The sequence below is a fragment of the Leiobunum rupestre genome, chromosome 7 (assembly GCF_980474605.1).
Source record: "Leiobunum rupestre chromosome 7, qqLeiRupe1.1.hap1, whole genome shotgun sequence".
NCBI lineage: Eukaryota > Metazoa > Arthropoda > Arachnida > Opiliones > Sclerosomatidae > Leiobunum > Leiobunum rupestre.
In genome coordinates, this window is record NC_143390.1 from 29,372,634 (window position 1) to 29,385,318 (window position 12,685).

A 12,685-nucleotide genomic window follows, 5' to 3' on the forward strand; every position below is an offset into this window, starting at 1 on the left:
GACTACCCGAGGTGGTTATCTCCGATTTGGTTCAAACTCGGGTGGTAAGTAGACCTAGGAGCACAGTGCGATAATTTAATCAAAATTTTTAGGGAGTACTATAATTTTCATGGCGTACGATATCGTACCATTATTTCGATAATTCTGCCTCAACGTACTATAATGTACGATAATCTTTAGATTTTTTTAAAAACCTACGAACGATTTATATTTTATTATTAATTTATATAACTTTTCTACTTAAAAATGAATGATATACATTTTCTGTACGCGTAGTCCAGAGTGTGAGTTTATTACTCCTAGCTATTACCGCATTTTTAAATACATTTTTAAACATATTAAGTTCAGTTAATAATGATAATAGACATTTTGTTTATTTCCCTGAATTAAAACTCCTGTAGTGCTTTAAAAAATCATCTTAATTCAACGCATTTATGTATGAATTAAAATTTATCGCCAAAAAGAAATGTACGATAATTTTCCAGGATAATCGATAATTTTTTGGCCTAGATACGATAATTTCAGATTTTCGATCTGGCAACGCTGCCTAGGAGGATTCAAGGTACACTTGAATCCTCCTAGAGTAGACCTTCATGTAACTTGAAAATCCCTAAAAGTGTGGACAAAAATGGGCTTTCGTTTTACCATGGCAACCAAAAATGTTTTTCACAACTTAAAAACTGATTTTCTCTATTTTAAGGGTCCCACCTAACAATATTTTTCAAAAAATTAAAAAAGGTTCATCAGTTAGATACATAATTCAGATCATGGCTAAATCTGGTACATTTGGACCAATATACGTCAATTTTGGTAAATATGAGAAAATATACATACGAGTAATCAGTTTTTAAGTTGTGAAAAACATTCTTGTCCACCCTTTTAGGAATTTTCAAGTTACATGAAGGTCTATTTACCACCCGACTTTGAACCAAATCGGAGATAACCACCTCGGGTAGTCTCCTTGTAAGTGTTTATTCCCGATATTTTTGAGTAAAAATCAAATTACAATAATTCAAGGTTTTTTTATAGGAATAATAAAACTTATTGTTTATGCTTCCTTATTATTTTACTTTTATAATTGATTAATATATTTATTACATTGTTACAAAATAACGTATGTCGGTGACGTAGCAACACCGCAGTTATTATTTTTTGAGCTCATCAGGACGTAGCCGTCGTTGCCCCAGTATGTTGACCAGGAGTTCTTGATCAACCAGTACTTCTCGCCATTCATTTCTCCGTATCCGACTGCCAAGACGGAATGGTCGAGTTGATCTTCTCTACTAGCTGCAAAGCAAAGATACGTTATCCCAACCTATCCAAACGTTTTTTTGGTAATCCGTTAAAACACTAACCGCAACTCGGATCGTAATAGACACCGTTAGAATAGAAGGAAAAGCCTTTGTGGCTGGCATCGATGGAAACTGATATGGGACCCTTTTTGGCAATGGCCATTCTCAAAGCTTCATTATCACCGGATGTGACGTTGACGTATCCTTGAATCTGGACCGTCTTGTTGACTTTCTTGTCGTGGCATCGTCCGTCCTGTTGGGGTAAATTGTACCATTTGCGTTTTACGCATTTGGCTTCGTCACTCGAGTTTGATTACCTGCCCCAAATATGGACCGTAGTCCTCGTCGCTGGCCACTCCCCCCACTCTAATTATGTACTTGTAAGCCCTGTAGTCTTCGCCGCCGTCGCAACCATTGTTCTGGTCGTTCCAACTGCAATCGATTAGTTGTTGTTCGGCCAATTTTATTAGCTGACCAGTCTGTAATACATTTTGTGTTCTGAAGTAACTGAACATTGACGTGGGAAATCGAAATCGATACCTTTAGAAAGTTAGCGCCTTCAATTGTTCCGACAGTTCCGAAACTCCAACAAGAGCCACAAATAGCTTGGTCTTTCACTGGAGTTACGGCTCCTGCAAAGAACGCGGAGTGAACAAGGCTTAAAGGTCGAAAGGGTTTTGCAAAATGAGCTGTCTAGTAACAGGAGAACGTCCTTGATATAAGCTTACACCCATGTGTGTAGATCAGATATTCCAGTAATGCTTAAAATAGGTTTGCTTACTTTTGCACTAATACTGCAAATTAGCTCCCCAATTTCGCTTCAATACGCTATAACATTTTCTTTTTAATTTCGAAACTATTTTAAGCTCTAGAGGAGAGTGTAATATATATTTTACAAGTGTTAATACAAAAATAAAGGGGTTCTACTCGAAGGGCGTAGTACCCTTTCCTCTTACAAATATTGGGAAAGTTGGAAATACCATAAAGCCTCCAATCCAAATTATCGGGAATGGTTTTCGGGAATTCATTTTTGTCAAAGGGTAATCCGCCGTTGTAACCCCCGATGTGGGTTCTTCCTCGTAACATTTTTAACTCTGTATGGCTGAAATCGGCTAAATGGTTGACGGCCATGGAGTAGGTAAGACCAGCGCGGTTCTTCGAATTGATGTATCTAGGGGTTTTTTTTTTCATTAGTAAAGTCTGAAACGTGTTTTAAGATTCAATTATACCTGTAGTTCTGTACAAAGTTGCTCTTCCTTCTCTCGTGTTCCTGGCCGTGTTCGTAGTCTTTGTTATGTTTCACCTTAAACTTATCGAAGGCCGCTCGAACGTGGCTGTCGTGATTGTCAACGAATTCCTTGATGGGATTGTGTTCGCCCACGTGTTCCAATCCAGGACCCGGGAAACCTCTGCATGGCACAACTGAAATGGGCATTTTCTTTTTAATTGAGATCTCACAGAAAGGACACAAGGAGGCTTAGGGAAACAATCAAGTACGAACCAGGATTGACCTCGAAAACTGAGTCGTCCAAGGGATCGGTGTGATAGTCGATGTACATGATCATGTACTTGTCGTAATGGGAGCCCAAAAGACTGTTGTAGCCTTTCATAATATAATAGTTTGGAATGGGCGAGTTGTCGTAGGCGTTCCTTTGGATCCAAGCCATGTACTTGTTGGTCTTCTGCCCTTCTTGGGTGATGTAAGTCCATAGCTCACACATATCGTTGGAAGGTGCCTGTCCCGTCACGGCCTCAGGGTCCATTGGATTGGGACACGGGGTGCTGCGAGCAAACTGAGAAACAAAAAGGCACTAATAAGCCTTTTTGATAGACAAAATAACATGTATCTTCTTACCGTAAAGTTGGAAAGATCTGGCAGAACAGTTTGAATGTCGATGGTGTTGTTGACGGTTCCGTTTACTTGAAAGCAAGTCCTCTGGGGGTCTCCATTGGCGTCGGGCATGTAGGCCAGTTTGTAGCTGATGCCCGAATCACCCAAATCCGCTCTTTGATAGGTTTTCACCATTGCTAAAAATAATTTAGAGTTTTTTAGATTTTCTCTCTTTTTCGTGTGCTTGTTAAAATTGATTTACTTCCGTAATAGTCGACTCGGCTTTTCTTAGACCCTTTGTTATAGAAAGCCGTGAAGGGTTCCTTGATTTCGGCGTATGGCAAGAAAATGACACCCTGCACGTAGAACTGGTCCTTGAATACCAAACTTGGAGGGTTAATTTCATTTTGTCTCGCTGAACTGACGACTTCAGCACTGGCAATAACTGTAAAATAGAGGATTATAATGAACGACGTCTTGGGCTACGTTACCCCTTTCGGTATGGTTTTACTGCCACGCTCATCTTCATACTTACTTAACAACGTGGCTAGTACGACCGCCACTTGAATCGAATGAGACCACAACATTTTATCTCTTTTTTACGTGTGACTGTCTACTCTTTGAAATCATGGACGTCCTTCTAGTTTGGACAACTAGTTGAGGACTGCGAGTGTAGTATATATCTGGTGTCGATAATGGGCTGTGAACGATCTAGCGCGGCGGGTCGAAAGGTTCTTTTTCTTTTATTCGTAATCGATTGATTTCCATTTTGTAATTGGATGATCGCTTGTAGAAAAAGCAAAAAATTGCAGAATTTTTCGTTCTTATCTGCCTTTTGAGAACGCCTCGCTATCAATTTTTCAAAGTGTTCCAGTATTTAATTCCTTTACCCACACAGATTTATTGGCTTTCGTAATACCTCTCAATATTTTCTTCCCAAAGTGAGCGCAAACATCCAACGAAGTAAGCGTTCAAAGTCCAGAGGATGCGATTTTATCTTATTCTCGTTTCAAATCACCCGCATCTCTCTCGCTTTCTCCACGGCGGCGCTACCCACAAACGCCGCGAGTCTAACGAGCCCCCCTGTCGAGACTAGTATCTTCCAACTGAACTGAACTGAGCTATAGGAAAAGAGAAGTTGAATCGGCTTAATATAACGTTTTTGAGAATAAATGGATCAGTTGTTGAAAATATTTTTAAAACAGAAGCTTTTAAAGTAACTAATAAATGTTTATATTGATTTAAAAACTAGAAATTCTTTAATTTGACATTAATATTTTTAATTTAGAAACAGAGGTATTCGGTAGTAACGTTTACGTTTTAGATGTTAGAAACGCTGGTTGCAGCGCATTCAAGCATACTTACCTGGAGTGGTACTGGCCTTGATCAGAAAGGAGGCGGTCCGGGGCGAGACCCTTCCATTGCACTCAGGTTGGGTTGACTCCCGCCACTTTCACAAAATGTGATAGATGGTGCTCGAAATTTTTGTTAGCGGGGATCTGCGTACGCGCTCATCCCCCCCTAAGTAATCAAAAAAGAAACACACTATTATTATTACAACAATTATTCACAACCAATTACGTATTTGTGCTGCTGCGACTGGACATAGAATCGGTTTGTCTGTGGTTTTTCTATTTACTGCCAAAGCTGAGAATTTAATGTGCATAAAACAGGGGGGAGGGGGGGGGACAAGGCAGTCAGAGAGGGGTTTATTTAACCGCCTATTACCTAATCTCCCAATTGGGGCGTATTTGACATGAAACACGAGAGAAGGAACCAACGAAGTTTTATATATGAATCATCCACATTCGCAGGCCCCAAACCGCGAATGATGTAACATTTTTTTTTTCCAAATTTATGCCCCTCGCTCCGCCGCCGACCCAAATCGAATCGGCGCTATGCTCTTCGAAAGTGTACACCGCAACACGGCTCCAAATTTACCGCTCGTATTAATTTTCTTGCCCGTGAAAAATGTTAAAATTATTTTATAATTAATAAATCATTATCACAATGTAATAGTTTTAAAAATTCGTTATATGAATATGATATATTATACCAAGAACCCATGCTTGATTATACATATATTTTATATCTTCTACATTTGAGCACCTTGTTTGATGTTCGTTTTAGTGGCCAATTTGCGAGGTTCTCTAGACGGTATTATGTGCTTTACAATCTTACGATAAACTTTCTAAAAATACAATAAATTGCGGTGGTTTTTACGATAACGCTATCTCATAATGTTGGCATCTCAAATTTAAATAGGAAAAATTCTTGATAGTTATGTCAATTTGTGAAATAATTTTTCGAATTGGTAATTGACTGGAATATGGTGAAATTTTAAAAAAGCACAGACCCCTTTTAATGAGATATTTTACTTGCTAAATGTATTTGGAACAATCAAAGGAAACATGCGAATGTGATTCAAGCGAAAAACATTAGCAGTATAGGAGGTATATTACGTACTTCTGATAATTGTAAGAAATAATGTTTTTTTTAAATCTTTGTAACCAATAAATGCTAGCCGTTTCAAATCAATTCAAAAAGAGGCTTAATAATTTCATTCAAATACCGTACATCAGAAATCTACTGCAGCGACACCAAGTTTGTAACAAATGAACTGCAATAAGCCGATCTCACCCTGTCATGGCGAATAGCGTATGGTAGGGGAAATGTGGTGCCATCCCTCGATTCATTGCTGAACTACTAATTAGAAGAGTTTTCTGGATTCTAGAAACTGTCGTCTGCTACATGGTGTTTCAGTAAAAAGTCTAGAGATGGCGCTAATGTAATTATAAAATTTTACCCTTTGTGACAGTAGATGCCTTTCCATTTATCTGACGGGTAGTGTACTTGTAGGGTTATATCATAGAACTCTTGCAGCTGGCCGCAAAGCGACTGTGATGGGGTCTAAAAATCAGACCGTTTTCTCGTCCCCTTAGGGATATATACTGTCTATGGTTATATCGTATGTAGCGTAAGGAATTTAATAACGTTATTTCGTTACTCATAGATTCAGGGGCAAAGTTACGGCGGATAATATAATAACATCACTTATGGATTTAGGGGTGAAGGCGTGGAAGTTTCTATCCACACCAACATTTAATAAACATAGAAAGGAACGTTTCGCTACGCCCCTGTATGAACTACTTTTATTGTTTTTACCATAATTAATGGTTTTTTAATAATACATAAAACTCGAGTAATAATTTAATAAAATTGGGATTATGGAATAAAAAGTCGATTAAAATCTTTGATATATATTTTTAATAAAATGTATTAAACGTAGGCCTGACCCGTATTTACAACATATTAGTTTTTTCTTTAAAAAATAAATACATTTCTGGAGTTGAAATCCTTTTAAACTTTTATACAATTAAATCTTTGTTATTGTCCGTAATCGAAATGGTTGATTTCGACGACGCCGTAATTGAGCCTGTTTCTCCAACTCAAGTCCGTTAAATCACAGATAAGGTAACTTTGTTGTTATACAAATTTGCACTTCCCAGTATATAAATTTATTACGTTTTGTGATGTATAATTCTTTAAATAATTCAATGAAGATTCCCTCCCGAATAACTTATCTCAAATTTTTTTCTGCATTGAAATAGTTCAGTATTTACAAAGTGGGGAAGTTCCCTGAGGCAATAATTGTGGTCTCGTAGAGATGGGTGTATTTATTGGATTTCTTTTAAATGAGTCATTTTTTAAGTCGCGGCCGGAAGCAGGATATGTAGCGTAGGCCCCGCGGTTAACTTGGCGTCACCGCTGCTGAGATCGCGCACTACGGCGTGGGTGGCGCTAGTCCATGACGTCACCGAATGACGTCGTCCGGTTGTGGCGTGCCTCTTCGAATGCTTGGCCAAATGGTCGCTTCGCATGAATCTCCGCTCGCAGACTGAGCACACGAATTTCTTCTCTCCCGTGTGGGTTCTCTTGTGTCTGGACAACTCGTCCGATCTGGAGAATTTGCGGTTGCAGTTTTCCCAAGTACAAACGAACGGCTTCTCGCCTGTAATTAAACAAAATATTGATAAGTTATTACGGAGACAATGGATGGATGGATTGGATCATGGTTAACTTTTAATTCAAAATTAAAGTTAGCCGTGTTCCGAAGAAACGGTTATTACCAGTATGGGTTCTGTAATGGGCTTTGAGATGCGAGCTCTTGAAGTACGTTTTGTTGCAACCCTCGTAGTCGCATTGGTAAGCTCGTCGCCTGTGGTCTTGAGCGGTTTCTGTCGCCTTGGGGGGCGTTGGCCCTTGGAAAGTGGCGGTAGCGGGTGTTGTGGCGAAGATGAAGGGGGTCGGCGTTAAGATGGGGCACGACCTAGATTCGTTCACGCCTCTCATAGTGTCCATTTGGGGCGAGGCTAAGACGAACTGCATGATCGGCTGAGGCGAGCCTTGGTTCGATCCTTGATGAGGGCTGATGGGCAGTAACGTCGTTTTATTGCTGCCCGACGTCGAGGTGACCATAGTTGCTGGAAGGGAACCAGCGCCTCCGACTGGGGCCCAGAAAAGAGTCCGGCTGCGGGCCTGAATCGTCGAACACGGTAAAATTGGGATCACTGTAGGCGTGGTTTTGGGCGCTATAGAGGTCAATTGCTTCTTGATAACTCCTCCCACCGAAGAGCCGCTCGAAGCCGAAAGAGGCGTGGTCTTTGGAACCGGGGCGGGACCGGATGGCGTAGCCATGGCTCGAGGATTCGAAGAGGTCGCGGGGGGCGTGGCGACGGCGAGACGACTTGTACTTTGCAACGGTGCTTGGGGTTTGACTCGCGGAGCCGGGGTGGATTTGGGTGCTCTGACGATCACCGAAACTGGAACCGAAGTCGGCTGGGATGTTGGCACGGGCGTGGTAGGCGGAGTCGTGGACAGAAGTGGCTGAAACGAGAGCGAAACGTTGGTTAAAAAGAGGGCTTTTCTTCCAAAATGTCGAACTTAACTGGGTTAATTAGAATTAAATCCCAATTACCTTGGCCAAATCTGTTTCCGTGCGTCTAATTTTTGCTCTTTGGATATCTTCCAATTCATCCTCGGAAGAATGAGGCGGGGACATACACGTGTAAGGGGATTTTCTCTTGATGACGTCACGCGTTTCCTTCTCCATCATAGGTCGATTTGGTTGTTGTCTTCCAATGTTTAGCAATAATTCCGCAGCGTCGAAATCGCAACGATCCTTGAAAGAGAAAGAAAGTAAAAAAATTAGTTTGATTTTGGAAGTATTTAAACTTTGCGTTTATGGCACCGAGGGGGGAGGGGTGGGGGAGGAAGAATTGTCTACTAGAATTATCCATCTTACTTCCCCCCCCCCCCTGTTATATTTTTAATTGCTTATCAATATTGAAGAGACTGCTAATAATCCTTAAACTTACTCCTCGTAGCGAATAATTTATCTTTATTTCAACAAGGCAGACTTTGCGAGTACTAAATGAAAATATTATATTGAGGGCTCTTTATCATCATTATCCTTTTATATTTAGACTGATTGCGTGTTTTATGTTGCTCGAGAATCTACCGTAAAGATCACGTTTTCTGTTGATAAATATAGCAATAGAGCTATAAGCCACGCGCTCAAACTAAACGTTTCTAATAAGTTTACATTAAAGTGCTTTAAGAAGTATTTAAAAAATGAAACTTAAAATTTTTTATATTGTTATGTCATAATACCTTTTAAGTAATTTAAAAATAAATAAATTATCACAAGGTAGCTAAAAAATTAAAACACTAAATCTCAATTTAGTTTAATAAAAATAAGTTATTTAAAAGTAATTAAATACTCACCGAATAGTACGGCGGTGAATATGGTGGGGTGGGGATGTTCAGTATATCTCCATCCCTTCTGGGAGCCATATTAATGAAAATTAATCGCGATTAAAAATAACCGTATTTTTCCTATTAGTTTTTTGTTTGTTTCACACACGATTTGCGAGAGTCCGAGCTGGCTTAGAGTACACCTAACACGAATCTCTTTCAGAGTTCATTTGACGCGGGCTCTGGGTTGAGAGTTCCTATGCTTACTATTCGTTTCGCTCCCCTTTTCCCCCTACTCCCACTATTTTCACACCCAAAATGTTTCGTATCTCCGGAAATGACGTCGTCCTCCAGTGTCACGGGGCTGGTAACAAGGTTCCTCCAATGGATAAGCGTCGCGGGCTCGTGGGCTCGTCGCTCTCGTCCAATCGTCTCTCCCTTTGCCCGTGTGGAAAGCGGCTAGGAGCACGTGAACCCGGAGTGACAGACGCGTGCGAAACCCCGCGTTCGTCGCTGAGAGCGCGTGGAGAACGGCTGCCTCTCCGAAACTTTGGCGTAACGAACGGAATTATTGCGCTAACCCGTCTTCCCTTCTCCCCGCTTCCCTATAGCTAGGATTTATTTTTCCTTCCCATAAAAAAAAAAGTGTAAACAAGGTACTATTTTGGGGAATTTTGTTAAAATTTTCAACATTGAACACGCTTCGGCAACTTTCGCACGCTTTTAAATAATTTAGCCAACAACCCCGGGAATAACTTTGTCCGTTTATTTGACCCTATTGTATTTTGAGTACAAGCTCGGCCTCTAGAACTAGGTCAAATTGTAATCTCAAGGGGGTAGAGCCGGGGGTAAAACGAGGAGAAGTATACGCAGTCGGTTTCTGTTTATATGGAATCTCATGGCTAAATTTGGAATTTGGAAAAGCTTTCTAAATGAGCGGTAAAAAACGCTCGCCAGTTATAACCTTGTCGTAGCTATGTGGAATATGTTATTGATCATAAATCACGCGTGAAATGGGCCCTTGATTGGTCAAAATATGTGCTAACTCGGTATAACAAACGATGGGTCAAGGATGATTAAAATATAGGCCGCGGTCGGCTGACCGGCATAACACGGATGTGTTCGATGAAGGCTTTACAGGCGTTTAGTCTAAAATTGATATACCGCGTTTTGAACGGTATGACACGGGGAAACACCCTGGATGCGGCACCTGTGCATTGCAGTGACACGACCTAGTTTTAAAAGGACGCTTTTATCTTCTTAATACGGCTTTTGCAAGGGCCTCGTGTCTGACCAGGCTTCCTTTAGAGCATTGAGTTTCTCTCTAGCTTAGCCGACGAATGACTTTCTCGAGTTTGAAATGTTGGACGGTTTCGCAATCATTTATAATTATCCCTTACGCGTTTCCATAAATATCTCCTTCGCTTATGAACAAGGCGTCAAAAAGGGAAAAAAGGCAAATTGTTTTCCTGGAATAGAAAAATGTTATTTTCTGACGTGAGCGGCGTCGAAGCCCGTTTCGTGGTAAAATACTCGGAGGTGTCCTCCGTGGCGTTGGGAGGAGTCAAGAGTATTGGCGTCATAGCTTTTACGACGTCCGTAAATTTGAATAACGGCTAAATTATTTTGAATTTCCTGTCAGCTATTTAAACGTACAATTCGCTATTAAACGAATTTATCGATACATTTCAACTATTGTTTTTTACAACTTTCACCATTACGACAAATTTTACCACTATCTTTTCGGAAAATTCGTAGGAAGACACTCGTTTATATGTATGACGCGTAAAATTAGGTTAGTCTTTTTCCCGAAAACAATATTTCTGCTTATCACGGAGAGACTGAAATGCTGAAACTAACTAAGTGGCTCTTGTCACCCCCTTATTTCGCTAACTAGCCAGTTACGATCAAAAGTAATAAGGGGGTACAGTCTACGAGGATAGTAACCCCTGCCTTTCACTAGATTGTTCTAGTAAAAGCTCGACTTTCGTAAACGTGGTGGCCAATAAAAACTGTAAATATAGTAACGATAAAAAACTGAAGCGTACTAGGGGAAGAAGGATGGGGCAATGGAAAAATTGGAAGACTGGATGCGCTGGTTTCGTTGAGTGAACTCTGAAAGGCCGCCCTCGGCTGAGAGGTTGGGAAAAGGGGGAGTATGGCCCGTGTTTACAGCTGACTCGGATGACGTAACGCGTCGGGATTCACGGCGGAATCACGTGCTCACCGAAGGCTCTTCTTCTTTCATCCGAGCTCTTCCCGAACGCTTTCCGAACTTCAACCGAAAGGCGTGTCGAAGGCTCTCTTCGGAAAGAGACGCGATAACGGGGGAACCCGAGATAAATATTTTGGCACATTTTCTCCGCCCTTTTAACTTAACGCCGAGTTGCGCTCCGTCGCGATTACCATCTCGCTCTTCACGTGAACAAAAAGTGTAGTTTCGATTTTCACAACGTGATAAAATGTCTTTCTCACCGCGTATTTTTTTTGTCGCGAGGTTTGAGCGACGGAAGTCCCTCCTCCCATTTCCCGCTAAAAATATATTTGTTCGCCATATATCATTTGTTTCGATTGATAGCCGTTCAATTTATAAATATTATTATCTGAATATGGCAAAGAGAGAAATTCCAAGAGGTGGTTTTGCAATGATTCATTCTCCAGCATATACAACTAGACTTTTTTATGATTCACCAATATTGGCCTTTCTATAGACCATAATCGTCTAATAATCTTTATGCTATAACCATAAGTATATAATATCTATCTTGAGAGAGAAGTATTTATCTAGTCCGTAGAATTTTACCGCCAAACTTGCTAAGGATTCGTCGTATCGCCACAGAAATTTCCCTCGTGTATTGCTTCGCCTGACGTAATTCTTAAAATTTACACTAAAATTTATTTTGATACGTAGAAATTTTAATGTACATCATAAATAATATAATATCCATAATACTTGTCCATGCATTTTGTATTGCTATCGTTATGATCACCATTGACAAATTAGTAGAGGGTTACTATCATTCTGGTCACCATAGGGTGTATTCTCGTGACGTCATCATCGCTGTAATGGAAGGCTAGTGTCATCCCCCTTTCCCCTATAACTATCTAACTTAGAGCAATGGCCGCCATCTTCTCGTCAATACCACCTATTAGTAGAAGGATTCAATAATTCATTATTAATTGAAGAAAGTAAGCGTTAGTTTTTATTTTCAAAGGTTTTAAAATTTCCACGAAATGTAATCGCAACCGGGGACCGCTATTTCGATACTTTTTTGGTGTCATTGTGTAGAAAGGATGTAGCCAGAAATTTATACTTATTATTATAGATTTATTTATAGTGAAAATTGAATGATATTTTTTTCGTGTAATTTGTCATTATTGACGAACTTTAACAGACATACAACGAATTCCAGAGGTTGTTTCTATCAGTTTTTCTTTCACCTAAAAAAATTAGTAATTTAATTCTATCTAACATTTTATGTCCAAACTCCTGGAAATCACTCTGAGTGAGATATGCTTGTATTTTCCGTATAGCAAAAGCATTAGTAGACCGAAACCCGAGTAGTTGGCTTCTTCCTGAACACTAACTGGTCTATGAGGTTGCCTATCGCATATAATTTTATTTTCCAGCTTAGTTAATACCATTTACCAAAATATGTTTTAAAGGAACCTAGTAAATGTACTGGAAGAATCGTTTCCATGATTGTAATAACAAAATCGATCGATTTGGTAAAATATTTTGAATTTAAAGTAAAATAGACTCAGTAGTAGGATTTTCAGTGTAGGACTTATACTTGCTGGGTTT

The 12,685-nt window shown here is 40.0% G+C and overlaps 2 protein-coding genes and 1 non-coding gene across 3 annotated transcripts; 1 reads left to right on the forward strand and 2 right to left on the reverse strand.

Moving 5' to 3' along the window:
• Nucleotides 1-1,011: 1,011 nt before the first annotated feature.
• On the reverse strand, nt 1,012-3,801 carry CtsK1 (C1 family peptidase 26-29-p). Its single transcript, XM_090152846.1, has 10 exons — nt 3,659-3,801; nt 3,386-3,568; nt 3,148-3,320; nt 2,794-3,085; nt 2,522-2,714; nt 2,273-2,463; nt 1,833-1,924; nt 1,610-1,771; nt 1,356-1,545; nt 1,012-1,287 (listed from the first exon to the last, which is right to left on the reverse strand). Exons 1-10 carry the CDS (start codon nt 3,708-3,710, stop codon nt 1,103-1,105), a joined length of 1,713 nt encoding a protein of 570 aa, XP_090008972.1. The 5' UTR covers nt 3,711-3,801; the 3' UTR covers nt 1,012-1,102.
• A 679-nt stretch (nt 3,802-4,480) lies between these two features.
• LOC149935997 (U1 spliceosomal RNA) lies at nt 4,481-4,643 on the forward strand. Its single transcript, XR_016472409.1, has one exon. It is a non-coding gene; the product is annotated as a U1 spliceosomal RNA (small nuclear RNA).
• Nucleotides 4,644-6,721: 2,078 nt separating this feature from the next.
• On the reverse strand, nt 6,722-9,167 carry LOC149935998 (uncharacterized). The gene is made up of 4 exons (XM_090153237.1): nt 8,911-9,167; nt 8,102-8,305; nt 7,254-8,010; nt 6,722-7,135 (listed from the first exon to the last, which is right to left on the reverse strand). Exons 1-4 carry the CDS (start codon nt 8,977-8,979, stop codon nt 6,831-6,833), a joined length of 1,335 nt encoding a protein of 444 aa, XP_090009363.1. The 5' UTR covers nt 8,980-9,167; the 3' UTR covers nt 6,722-6,830.
• Between the last annotated feature and the right edge of the window lie 3,518 nt (nt 9,168-12,685).